This window comes from Pseudogymnoascus verrucosus (assembly GCF_001662655.1).
Source record: "Pseudogymnoascus verrucosus strain UAMH 10579 unplaced genomic scaffold scaffold_79, whole genome shotgun sequence".
NCBI lineage: Eukaryota > Fungi > Ascomycota > Leotiomycetes > Thelebolales > Thelebolaceae > Pseudogymnoascus > Pseudogymnoascus verrucosus.
Window position 1 is genome coordinate 1 of NW_017263730.1, and position 11,992 is coordinate 11,992.

Genomic DNA, 11,992 nt, shown 5'->3' on the forward strand with positions numbered 1-11,992 from the left:
ATCAGTGTTGCCCGAGTACTACTCGCTGTGAGTAGTACTCGGCGAATACCCGAGTACTACTCTACTCGGGTGATATTTTTGAGTACTCGGGTATTCGCCGAGTACTACTCTGAATACTCGAGTACTGCCAAGCCCTTGGCAAAGAGGGGTAATATAGATTGTAGAATAGATAATTGAAGCTTCTACTTGAGCGTTCTGTATTACTTCCTGTAATGAGTGACTCTTCGCTGTCGCCGGTGCCGGCTGAGTATCAGTCTGATGCTTTAGAGCTGCCGCCCCTTATTCCAATGCCCCTTATTTCGATGCCGCATATGCCTCTAAGAGTTCAATTACCTGATTCTACATCAATACTCTTTTCCAAAAGACTATTCTACTGTACTTTATTGGATACAGTACCTGCTAGAATCCAATACCAATGCCTTCAAACCAATTGTGGATATACGCCGAGCCAGCCCCTAAAGAACCCAACGACGAGCAATCTATAGAAGCATCTTTAGAAGCAGCACCCATCGGTGCATGCAGAATACAATACAATATCTTCAATTCGAAGCTCATCAACACCCTCTACTTCTGCTTCTGCTTTCTTCCAGCCCCGCCAAGCACCTAGTAATGCACCAAGTTCGTCGAAATATAGAGAGCTTGTTCTCTCTTTTATAGTATTAAATAACCTACCATTACGCCTTATTGAAAGCTAATCCTTCCGGCAATTAGTTCACTATCTAAATCCTATAGTCTTAACAGTTAGTAGAACTACAATTAGACGGGATCTATATCGACTATTCTGCTATTATAAAGCACAGCTTTAAGTAGAATTACAACAGCATATCACAAGCAGTAGACGACTGGCAATAACGACAGATACTTAGTCTGCTCGGAACTATTCTAAGTATGCAGCAGTTACAGTACACTAGATTAATGATAATTAGCAAATGAGAAATACCATACTCGACGTTATATACCTACAAGAGCCAATCCACTCTAGCGAATACCTTGCTAAACAGTTGATAAATGTGACGGACGATTACAGTATTACACCTGTAATCTTTACTATTACAAGAGATAACGCCTCTACGAATACAACTATGCTATTAGAATATAAGAAGCTAGCTTTAGTACAACCTGTTACTCTAAAACAACCATGGGCTTTTACAGCAAAAGTAGGAGACGTACGCTATATTGGGCATATTATCAATATTGCTGTTCAAGCTACTTTAGCCTCTTTAAAAGCAACACTAGATGAAGGCCTAGAGGCATATCGGCTTGAGATTAGGGCAGCACGAATACCACTTACTTCTGAAAATGATATCGTTACTGTTCTTGCTAAGCTCTAGCGTCATATATATGTGTTTCGGAACCGCCGCGGGTAGAAAGACGCCTTAAAGAATTAGTGTAAAGCTGCGAGTATCAAAGTCTGTCGGTTGACTCTTGATATGCTAGTCTAATGGAGCTCAACTTATCATATGATTGATATAGCTTTAAAGCTTTAGGTTCTAATTACAGCTTTATGCGCATTACAGCAACTTGATATTAGTATGAGAGATATTGCTTTAACAGCAGTAGACTAGGCTACGCTACATGACTTATTAAAGCTATTCTATATCTTCGTCCGCCTAACTAAGAAGTTACAGGGCTCTTCTTATCTATCTCTCAACTACGCTGTTCCGCAGTATATAAGGATGATTAAGAAGCTTGAAGATATGAGAAGTGAGCTACTAGAACGAAGCCCAATTGCTACTACTACGTCAATTGCGTTAAAGAAGCTTAATGATTACTATACTCTAGCTACAAATCAGCAACAGAGCTACTCTACAATTGCTACTATCTATGATCCTCAGTATAACTTCAACGTCTTCAATATTATATAGAAAGATAGCACGCACTTAACTAGGAAGAATAGGGCAAAAGCATAGTGGCAGGACTGCTTCTATCGATATTTAGGCCGCGAGTCTGATATTTAAGCAGCAGACGTTATAAATAGTATTGAAGCTAAGGATCTAGATATAGAGCAAGCTATAAATATCGATATCGACTTAGAAGATAAGCTATACGTATCACAAAGCCGCTATAATATTAAGCTAGAATAGAAGCAATAGATGAAGGAGCCGACAGTTGGTAGGGATACGGATATTCTTAAGTATTAGCAGAGTAAGCAATACCAATATCCATTGATTGCTTCTATTGCAAGGGATTACCTAGCTATTCCAGCTACCTCAGCAGACTCAGAACGAGTATTTAGTGTCGGTGGTGATATTATCACAAAGAAACGGAACTGATTATCGCCTTCTACACTTAGATATCTACTTTGCTTACGGAATTGGGGTGTTTTATCACAAGGCGACGACGAAGACAGCGGCGACGATGCAGATAATGAGAGTTAGAATAGTAATATACAGTTTTATATCAATATCTATTTTAAGCTCGAGTACTACTCGAGGTATTCGAGTACCGGTACTCGAATACCGGTACTCGAGCTTCAATTTTCAGTACTCTACTCGAGGATGCTCGAGTAGTACTCGGAGCGGTATTCGGGCAACACTGATTCTCATAAAGGTGGTTGAGTTATAAGAACCATTTTATATTATATTCACGACCAGCGGATCTACGGGAAGGTTGGAACATATTTGTTTATTCTTTTTTTTGAGATCCTTTCTACAACCTTTTCTATCATACATACTAGTATACTATTCTTCCCTGCCGGAGAGCAGCCGTTCCATAAACGGACCGATCCGTGGGAATCTATCATTATTCGCAAAACACCCCGCTTTCAACCAGCGGACGACCCGCGCCTATCATATCGCACAGCCGTCCATAACAAAACATCACATATCATACAAAACCGCTACCTCTCCCTTCTATTACGTTGGCGGTGCTCCTTTCCTCGTTTCGCACGGCTCTTCTCCTTGGGCAGTTCAAGCGGCGTATCCTTCACTAGCTCCATCATAAGCCCAAGCATATACTCATCAATCGACCCCACTGGGCGTCCCCATGCATCGCGCTCCTCCTCCGACACCACCACGCCATTAACCATAATCTCCGGCGCGGGCGTCGCCCCCGTGGCCGGCGTGCCAATGTCATCCATGGGCGTGTCTGGTCCCGAGGCTCGCGGCGTCGGCGCAGCAGTGACAGCCTTCTCTGCGAAATCCTCAACGTCAGCCTGCGTCTCCTGCGCCGCGGCCTTGGCGGCAACGACATCCTCGGTGTCTTCTGCTGCCTCAAGCACGCGCTGCACATTGGTGCTGTTATCCGGGCCACCAAGGACGCGGTCCATAGCTGCGCTGGCGGCCGCGTCGGCGTCTAGGAGAGACGTGTCGGTGACGACTTCTTCCGCGGGCTTGGTGAAGTAGTCTGTTGTGAAGGCGCCCTCTTGGATGACGACGTCGTCGAGCATGCGCTTCTGGTTCGCTTTGCGCAGGATATTGGCTTCGATGGTGTGCTCGCTCACGAGACGGTAAATGTGCACGTCGCGCGTCTGGCCGATACGATGGGCGCGGTCCTGACACTGCTTGTCCATTGCGGGATTCCAGTCGAGGTCATAGAAGATGACGGTATCGGCACCTGTAAGGTTGATACCGAGACCACCCGAACGAGAAGACAGGATGAAGGCGAGAATACGCGTGTCGTTGTTGAAGCGATCGGTAAGAATCTGACGCTGCTCGATCTTGGTAGCGCCGTCAAGGCGGAGATAACGATGGCCGTGGATGTTGAGGAATTGCTCAAGAATATCGAGGACTTTGGTCATCTGTGTGAAGATGAGAGCGCGGTGACCGCCAGCTTGGAGACGGCGCAGCAACTTGTCTAGGGCTTGTAGCTTGCCGCAATCGTACTGCAAGAGTCGCTTGTCGGGGAACTGGACGGAAAGTCGCATGCGTGCTTCGTGGAAGGGATCGGGCTTGTCGCGGTGAGGCGCAGTCTGGAAGTACTCCACGCCGCGGCGGGAGAGTAGCACTGGAAGTGCGTCGGGTGCAACAATGGGAGGCGTGATACATGCGAACTTTTGGATATAGGGTTCGAGTTCCTCAGAGCGTTGCTCTAGCGTTAGAACCATGTCTTTCAACACGCTCGACGACTTCCAGATCCACTCAAGCACCTGGTCTCGTCGGGTGGGCCGCTTTTCGAACAATCGAGGGTTAACCCCGAGATCAAAGCGTTTGACAAGGCCCTTGCCATACATCGGTTTTGCTTGTCGCCGTAGAGCATTGAGATATACGATGTGCTGTAGCTCTTCAAACCGACTCCATCGCGATGCGCTTTCTAGGAAAACAAGGTTGGATTTGACAGTGGACGGATCCATATTTGTCATGCCATATTGAGCACGGAGACGTTGGGCCTCACGCATGTCCATCAGAACTCGCTGCGCCGTCAACATGTTGCTGCGCTCGTTAACAGCCAGGGATAAATGCTCGTTCCTTGTAGGCACTAGATTTAAAAAGCCCAAGCTGACTGTGCTCATCGGATCTTGCCATAGAAGTTTGCTACGGACCATCAAGTCTGTGGCCTGAAAGCTAGCAACAGCCGACTTCTTCATAGGAAACGAGCTAAGAATAGGCCGTTCTAGGAAGAGATCCGGGTGGTTGCAAACTTTCCTCAGTTGCATCAGACAGTTGATAATCGACAGGTAGTTTCCCGACGCGAGAGTTTCGCGGGTACCAGACCTGCTCAAAAATCCGTCGTATAGCTCCCTTTGTCGCCTAGATAGTCGACAGTACTCGACATGCTCATACTTGGCTGGCATTTGCTTCTCGACGTCCGCCTTCATCCTCCTAAGAAGATACGGTCGAAGAACTTTGTGCAGCTTGGTGATGATAGCGCGAGCCTCGTCATCCATTGTTTCACGCCCATTCTCAAGGATCTGCTCTTGCGGTTTCTTGAACCATTCAGAAAACTCTTTTAGGTCTGCAAACCCGCCGATACCCTGCTCCGTGCCGTCAGACGGCATCAGGAAGAAGAGCAACGACCAAAGCTCAGTGAGGTTGTTCTGGAGCGGAGTTCCGGTGAGAAGGAGCCGTGCTCGTGTGTTAAACGTAAGAAGGGTCTGCCACCTCTGGGAGCGGAAATTCTTGATGTTATGGGCTTCATCTAGAATCATGTAATGCCATTTCCGACGTTTGAAGACCTGTTGATCTTGTAGGACGAGTTGATACGACGTAATACAAACATTCCAGGTGTCCACATCATTCCAGCCCTGACGCTTCCGTTTCCTTTCTTCTTGAGTGCCGTAATATGCGAGAATTTTGAACCCAGGACACCACTTCTTAAACTCCATCTCCCAGTTCAGCATGACACTTGTCGGGACAATAACCAAATGAGGGCCCCAGACATGATGCTCGCACGCCAAATGGGCCAGTAGTGCGATGGTTTGGATGGTCTTGCCGAGACCCATCTCATCTGCAAGAATTCCGTTCGTATTATTTGCATACAGCCCCGCAAGCCAATCTAAACCATAGTGTTGATATTCTCTCAGAGTTCCCCTTAGTAAGAATGGTACTGGAGTTTTCAAGTTCGATGGTGTTTGGGGAGCTACGGTGGGCGTAACTGGACCGCTTGTCTGCTCTATGGACGAAGCTGACTCGGCATCTGAGGGTTTCGTCACAGAAGTCCTTGGGGTGAGCTGAGTGCTGTGATCTGCGCTGGCAGCTTCGCCTTCGGCCTCGGAGGCAGCATCGACGTTCATGACTTCGGATAGGGGGTGTTGTGGATTGTCATCTATCTCCGCACTCGCCTTCTCCTCCACATCGGTAGCAGGAGCAAGAGATGATTGGGGATGAGACGCGTCTGGAATTAACGACACCTCATCATCCTCGTCGAGCATATCTTCATCTTCCGCCGCAGCTGATGGCGTAGATGGCGTTTTATCCACGCCCATCTCTGCAAGATCCGAAGGTGCAAGGAATCCCAAGAGACTGGCATCTCCTTGATCGTCACCGTCTTCTTCCGATTCATCCTCCTCTTCCTCATCGCTGTCTCGTTCTTCATCACTGGATCCCATATCGTCATCCATATCGACTGATTCGTCCGTTTCATCTGCTTCGGTTTCACCGTTGATATTGCTGGCCGTGTCTAATAATACATCTACGTCGGATCCTTCTTCGTTTTCTTCGTCGACTTCCATGCTCACAGGGGTTTCCGGGAGACTAGAGTACTTCTGTTTCAATTCTTCCAGCGTCAAGTGCTCATCGCCCCCTTTGTCCTCGACGTCGCGTTCCTCGTCAGCTTCCGACTCTGATGATGACATATTACTGTCACTTTCGCTGTGATTTTCATCGGTTTGATCTTCTGCCGATAGATCATCATCTTCGTCTCCCTCTTCTTCGGAACTGGGCACATCGGAGTCCTGGTGAGCTCGCCGCGCCTCAAGCTTTTGTGTGGATAGGTCGACAGCCTCGTTCAGAGCTTTGCGCACTCTGACCTGCTCCTCCGCCTCCCATTGTTTGAGACGCCTCTTATTCACCTCGGCCTTGACATTGTCCCAGGTTATTTGCATTGCCCTCACAACCGACCTATATCGTAATTCGACTGCCTTTTGCGCCTCTGCCTCCATTTCTTCGAGAGACTTAGGTTGGTTCCTGTGCCACTCATCCCTGCAAGCTTCGGCAAGGCGCTTCGCATTGCGCTTGTGTTTCTTGTGCTCCTCAACCATTAGTATCCTGAATTCCGTCACAGCACGGACTAAGTGGTCTTGGTGAGAGTACTGTCTTGGTATGCGCTTGGTGCTTTCTTGCTCTTCCGGCCTGTATGCGGATGAAACTTCTTCACTCAGGACACCACCCGGCAAGGCCGCGTCTTCCATTCTAAGAATTAACCTGGCTTCTCTCAATGCCATCTCATCTGTATACCCCACATCATCTTCCGCAGAAAAGAGACCCCCTTCCTCAATAGGTTGGTTGAACGCTTTTTGTATGTATTCCTCAAAAGTCGGATATTGTTTCGGTCTTCGAAGAACTAAATCGGGGTGTACGAGCGGCAGAGTCGGCGGCTTAACCTTAAATCGTATACGGGGCGATTTCGTCTTGGACTCGGGGCTATAGCCTTCTATCGCATCCTCGTCATTCGGCGTCTCCTTCGAACGGATATCCGACGCCCTCGCAGATCGGCGTATTGTCGTTGGCGTGCCCCCGGGTTGAGACATGCGTTTCTTGTACGCTCTCTTGACACGTACGGGAGGTGGCGACTGTTCATTTTCGCTGGCCTCCGGTTGCGACGCCCGTTTCTTGTATGCTCTTTTTACAGGAGCTGGTGACTCCTCATTGTCGCTGACCTCAGGCTGAGGCACTCGTCTGTTATAGGCTCTCTTGATACGGGCAGGAGGCGATCCCTCATTGTCGCTCAAGGCGTGTTGTGACCCCGTTTTCGCTGGCGATTTATGCGCGTGGCCTTTCCCTGGCGAGCTTCCCAACTTGTTATTCGACATATTTGTATCATGCTTGCTATTCGCCGGTAGCGATTGCCTCCCCTTGCTGAGCTTGTCCGCGAAAGAAGTTGTCTGCGAGGCGTGTCGAGTCTGGCGTTTGTTTGATGGAGGTTGCAAAGTGAGAGGTAACTGGTTTGTCCGACCGGATTTTCGTTTTCCATCCTGAGTGAAGGACGAGGGGCCCTCTGCAACTATCTTTTTCCAAGGTGGCGAGTTGTCCTTTTTACGCGTTAAGCTTGATGGCGTGCCTTCACTGACTCTGCGCCTCTTGGGAGGTGGTTCGTTCTGAGGGGCGCTTTCACCGTGTCCATTCGTATTCGGCGTCGTTTCATCATCGGGCGGAATATCTAATGTAGCCTGTTAAAATGTTTGTGCTTTGTGGTTATTATACTTTCGTTGATGTGGAAATGCATACCAGAAATTGCTTGATGTTCCGTCGTCTCAGACGCGATCCCCGGCATTTCTACGTGGCGTGCGCTCGACACTACCGTGTACAGAGCGAACCATGCATTTGTAGCGCCAAAACTGGCATCAAACGATGCAGATGACCTCAAATATTCTTCATACAAAGTCTGAGTATGCACAGGGCAAAATGTCGGTTGTTGTTGCCTTCAAGGTGATTATTTGACGATTATGGACGCGAGAGAAATCTAAATGGGGATGAAGTAAGCCGCAGATCGGGATTTAGCGAATCTAAGCTAATCGCGGACGACGACATTACCACCACTCATCGAATAGCCCAGAAAGGTGCAAATCGCAACAGCCTTCAGTCCCACAACAGTACGTCCACGCGCCATTGGACTTAGCTATCCATTGCTAACAGCTTGAATAGATGCTCTCACGACGCATTGGTCGCATCCAACGCCTTGGGGCTGTCGCCCAGGTAGCTCGCCCTGCGGGCGCGATCCAAAAGCGATGCCTCTCCCAGGCCGACGTTGAGGATCCGAACATGGTCAGTCCACTCGGAACGATGAGTTGCATGGTATTTCTAGTATTGAGACTGATTTTTCATCTGCAGAACGGAGGCTACGTGAACCCACCGGCTATCAAGCGCCAATTCCGCGACCCCCATGGAGACTGGTGGGATAAACAACAGCGTCGTAACTACGGCGAGCCAGTACATGAAGACGATGATATTCTCGGCCTGTTCTCTCCAGAGGAATATACGCACACCAAACCGGCTACTGCCTTCTTCCAGATCGGCTGCTTCATCACCGCAGTGTTTGGACTTTGCGGCGTAGTCTACGTCCTCTACCCGGACAAGCAATCATACCCGAAGGAGTATGAAGGAGGATTGGAGAAGGAGCTCGGTGGGCCAGGAGTTGTTAGGGTAAGTCGAATGCTCAATGCGATGTTGAATACGATAACTAACTTTAGTATAGGCACGAAAGGCAGGAGATCCATACGAGTGATTTAGGACTTGAGTGGGACCGAATGTATATACACCACACCAATGCAATTATCAATTACCAATATCACCAGGCTTTTGTTGCGTGCTTTGAAGAAGGAGATACATACGTATAATGTGAATGGCTTTCCGCGGCGCCTTTGCATCAAGTGGGTGGTTGCAGTTCTGACATGAATGGATATGGTGAGAGCCCAGTTTGCAAATCGCTGTTCGCAGAGAGCTGTTCCACGGGAGAATTTTGCCAGCACGGATGAACTGCCCTAATATCTTCAAGAAGTCAAGCGCTTGTGAAAGAAGTATTGGTTGTTTAATTGGGCTTGCTAAATCAGTAGTAGAGTGCCTGCGATTCCATTGTGCCTCTCAAATGCCTCGAGATGGACTGTACATGACAGCAGTGTTCATTGCAATTCTGATTTAAGTAAAGTCGTTTAATCACTGGGGCTACAGTCAATAAGCTAGCTACTCACCGATGGAACCAGGGAGACAAATATCCACGAGTCAGAATTTCGTATCAATCCTGAGCTACACTGTCCGTCTTCATATTTTTAGAGTTTTCCATCACTTGGAGCTACGCATATACTGCTAGGGCGAAGGTCAGAGTGCTCCTTCCTCGCCCTACATGGCATGAAAGCGGAAGGAGCGAGGGGAGATTCGTGCCTTCCCTTAGTTATAATGTGTGACGCCTTCAACGATAAGCTGGCTCATCTTGATCGACGATATCCTTTTCTATCTTCAGTTACATGAGCATCTCCACTGATGTTACTTTTACTGTCTCGATTTTACTTCCTTTTGTTTGACTAGACCTCGCGGAAAGCTGCATTCATCATTCTGACCAGTGCCTCTGCTGCTGAACACAGTACACCATGCGCTACCAGAACTGGGACGTCCTCCTGTTCTCAGACAAATCGAAGGTTCCGATTCAAGAGTTCAAGACTACGTGCCATGTTATCCAAGATTCAGGTAAGGCAGTTGATGGTGTAGCATCTTTACTCGTGGATTTTACACTCCCACCACGAAGGGAAGAAGACATGGCTAACCGCCTCAATGCAGAATACCTCCCAACACAAGGCACTCTGCCATTGCTTCCAACGGTCACTTCATTCGTGCCGGCTCTAGGACAGGGCCAGAATTTTCGACTATCGATTCACTCATGGGAGGCACCGGAACCGAGTCGCTTTGCGCTAAACTTCACCAAGGATCCAGGTCTCATCATGTTTGAAGCCAGGGTATTTATTGACGGACGACTGGCGGGGTGAGCCACATCGTTGCGAGTATAGACCTACAGGGCTGACAAAGATGGCTACAGACACAGGTATTTTGGACGAGACGGCCCATGGCCAACAATCATTGAAACGGGGATAAGTGAGTGCTTACCATCCATCCCGCCATCGAGATCTATTACCTCACTTTTGAAATGAACAAACTGACCCTGCTAACTATCTAGACGTTAATAAGAACGGGGATCTCGAGCCCTTAAGATTTCCTGAATTCCATCAAGAGCTTCTTTCCCAGAACTATTGGAATGCAGGCGACGACCTTGGCCGAATCAAGGTCGTTATTGCGGAAGGCTTGCACCGGGAGTCGCCAGCAATGCCATTTGACCGCATCAAAAATATTGTGGCTTTTTCGTTCCAGCACGCGCCTTTGGGTATGTGAGCATTCCCAGATGAGTGGCACTCTGCATCCCACAGAGTGTCACTTTGTACCATCCATTTAGCTGACTTGATACTTTTCAAGAGGTTCTCGAATCTTCAAGTATTGCGTGGCCAAATGCAGAAATGTGGCGCCACATTTCATTTGTTGCAGGAATGTTACCAGGTGGTAACGTTCCAAGAAAGCCCAGCGAGGGCGCTGTTGAAGCCCATAGCCACTCTCCACGACGTAGATCCATTTCCTTGGCTCGGCCACAGAGACCTCCCCCAGCGATGGGTATGATGCTCCCTCCTGGGTTGCCAGTTTTCCCTCACCCTGCCAATTTCGATCCATTCACGGAGCCCCGAGCCACTCAGTGGAGGCAACCATCGTCAGCAGACGTGTCCATGCCTGATTATTCCAGCTCAGTCTCGCTGGCAAGCCACAGCCGTCAGTTCACGGATCCTATCTCCAGCAACAAACCAGAGCCGCAGAGGTTTCAGTCTTTGGAAAGTATCGGTGCTTTCGAAGGCCTCTGTGAAGCACTGAAGCCAAGCAATGTCACCAAAAAGAGCGTTTTAGGAGACTCGGATGACGTCAGACTTGCTCAGAATAAAGCACCTAAAGTGCCAGATGACCATCAGTCTAGTAAGTTTGACACTCTTTGTCTCGATATAATTGCTGAAACAAAAGTAGTCAGGAGCATAGCTGGCCAGACCACACCTGCCACAGCGCCCGAATCTGGTATTTCCGGAAGTGTCAAGAGCAGAAAAGAGAATGCCCAAGATTCCCCGCTTCCAAGAGAAGCTCTATCCGAGGGAAACAACTTCACTTTGGGCGCCTCGCAGCCATCGTCGGCGATTAGCGCGGCGGGGCACAAGAGGCAGCACGTCGTCACGCCTGCATCGGTAAAGGCTATCGATCAGGAAGATGAACCGAAGAACTCGATAATGAGGAAGATCTCTCAAGGATCGGCAGGGCGACGTGCTCTTGGTGAGCTGCCGAATGCCCTGTGATTCCTTCATCAACACTACTCAACGCTACTCGACTGGTAAGGCTGCAATGCAGCCCACGGGTATTCGGCCTGGTTAGCGCTAAGTTCGATAAGGAAAACGATCAAAATTAGAGATGTGGGCTTTATTAAGGAAGAGGGGAGACGGTGTAGTCTCTCCTGATTACAGTGGGGTGTTTTCGGAGGGCGGGTTGCACTACTTTGCGGTAAAATTCTTCGTTATTTGTATTTCTTATTGCCTCGCTCTATATCGCTCTCTCTGGGAGGTATCATAGGGACCCGATCCTTGTCGATCGGTCCGCGTCCACAAAAACAAAAATCGTTTCTATTCTTACACAAAGTTTCATTCATTCAGAACCGCGCGCAGCTTGACCCCCACACCCCATCCACATCCACCACCACGGTCGGGGACCCCCACCTCCCTAGCCGCCCCTCTCACTGATTGACGACCGCCCTGCGCTGCTCTCTCTCCCTTTGCTCTGTGCTGCTTGCTGCCTGTCCGCTCCTTGCTCGTGATCATTGCTTGAAAATG

General features: G+C 48.8%; 3 protein-coding genes across 3 annotated transcripts; 2 read left to right on the forward strand and 1 right to left on the reverse strand.

The window, feature by feature from the left end:
* Positions 1-2,643: 2,643 nt before the first annotated feature.
* On the reverse strand, positions 2,644-8,045 carry SWR1 (swr1 complex component). The gene is made up of 2 exons (XM_018279851.2): positions 7,824-8,045; positions 2,644-7,755 (listed from the first exon to the last, which is right to left on the reverse strand). Exons 1-2 carry the CDS (start codon positions 7,867-7,869, stop codon positions 2,840-2,842), a joined length of 4,962 nt encoding a protein of 1,653 aa, XP_018125373.1. The 5' UTR covers positions 7,870-8,045; the 3' UTR covers positions 2,644-2,839.
* A 100-nt stretch (positions 8,046-8,145) lies between these two features.
* Positions 8,146-8,869, forward strand: VE01_10454 (uncharacterized protein). Its single transcript, XM_059464156.1, has 4 exons — positions 8,146-8,188; positions 8,241-8,360; positions 8,427-8,738; positions 8,791-8,869. The coding sequence occupies exons 2-4, from the start codon at positions 8,241-8,243 to the stop codon at positions 8,818-8,820; spliced, it is 462 nt and encodes a 153-aa protein (XP_059319242.1). The 5' UTR covers positions 8,146-8,188; the 3' UTR covers positions 8,821-8,869.
* Positions 8,870-11,767, forward strand: VE01_10455 (uncharacterized protein). Its single transcript, XM_059464157.1, has 6 exons — positions 8,870-9,776; positions 9,867-10,068; positions 10,123-10,178; positions 10,261-10,464; positions 10,554-11,096; positions 11,145-11,767. The coding sequence occupies exons 1-6, from the start codon at positions 9,680-9,682 to the stop codon at positions 11,462-11,464; spliced, it is 1,422 nt and encodes a 473-aa protein (XP_059319241.1). The 5' UTR covers positions 8,870-9,679; the 3' UTR covers positions 11,465-11,767.
* Positions 11,768-11,992: the final 225 nt, after the last annotated feature.

Coding starts and splice junctions, on each gene's coding strand:
- SWR1 (XM_018279851.2), bottom strand. CDS start 7,869: ATGCCGGGGATCGCGTCTGAGACGACGGAACATCAAGCAATTTCTG. Junction 7,756..7,823: donor GGAACATCAAGCAATTTCTG/GTATGCATTTCC, acceptor AGGCTACATTAG/ATATTCCGCCCGATGATGAA.
- VE01_10454 (XM_059464156.1), top strand. CDS start 8,241: ATGCTCTCACGACGCATTGGTCGCATCCAACGCCTTGGGGCTGTCGCC. Junction 8,361..8,426: donor ACGTTGAGGATCCGAACATG/GTCAGTCCACTC, acceptor TTTCATCTGCAG/AACGGAGGCTACGTGAACCC. Junction 8,739..8,790: donor GTGGGCCAGGAGTTGTTAGG/GTAAGTCGAATG, acceptor ACTTTAGTATAG/GCACGAAAGGCAGGAGATCC.
- VE01_10455 (XM_059464157.1), top strand. CDS start 9,680: ATGCGCTACCAGAACTGGGACGTCCTCCTGTTCTCAGACAAATCGAAG. Junction 10,069..10,122: donor ATTGACGGACGACTGGCGGG/GTGAGCCACATC, acceptor AGATGGCTACAG/ACACAGGTATTTTGGACGAG. Junction 10,465..10,553: donor GTTCCAGCACGCGCCTTTGG/GTATGTGAGCAT, acceptor ATACTTTTCAAG/AGGTTCTCGAATCTTCAAGT.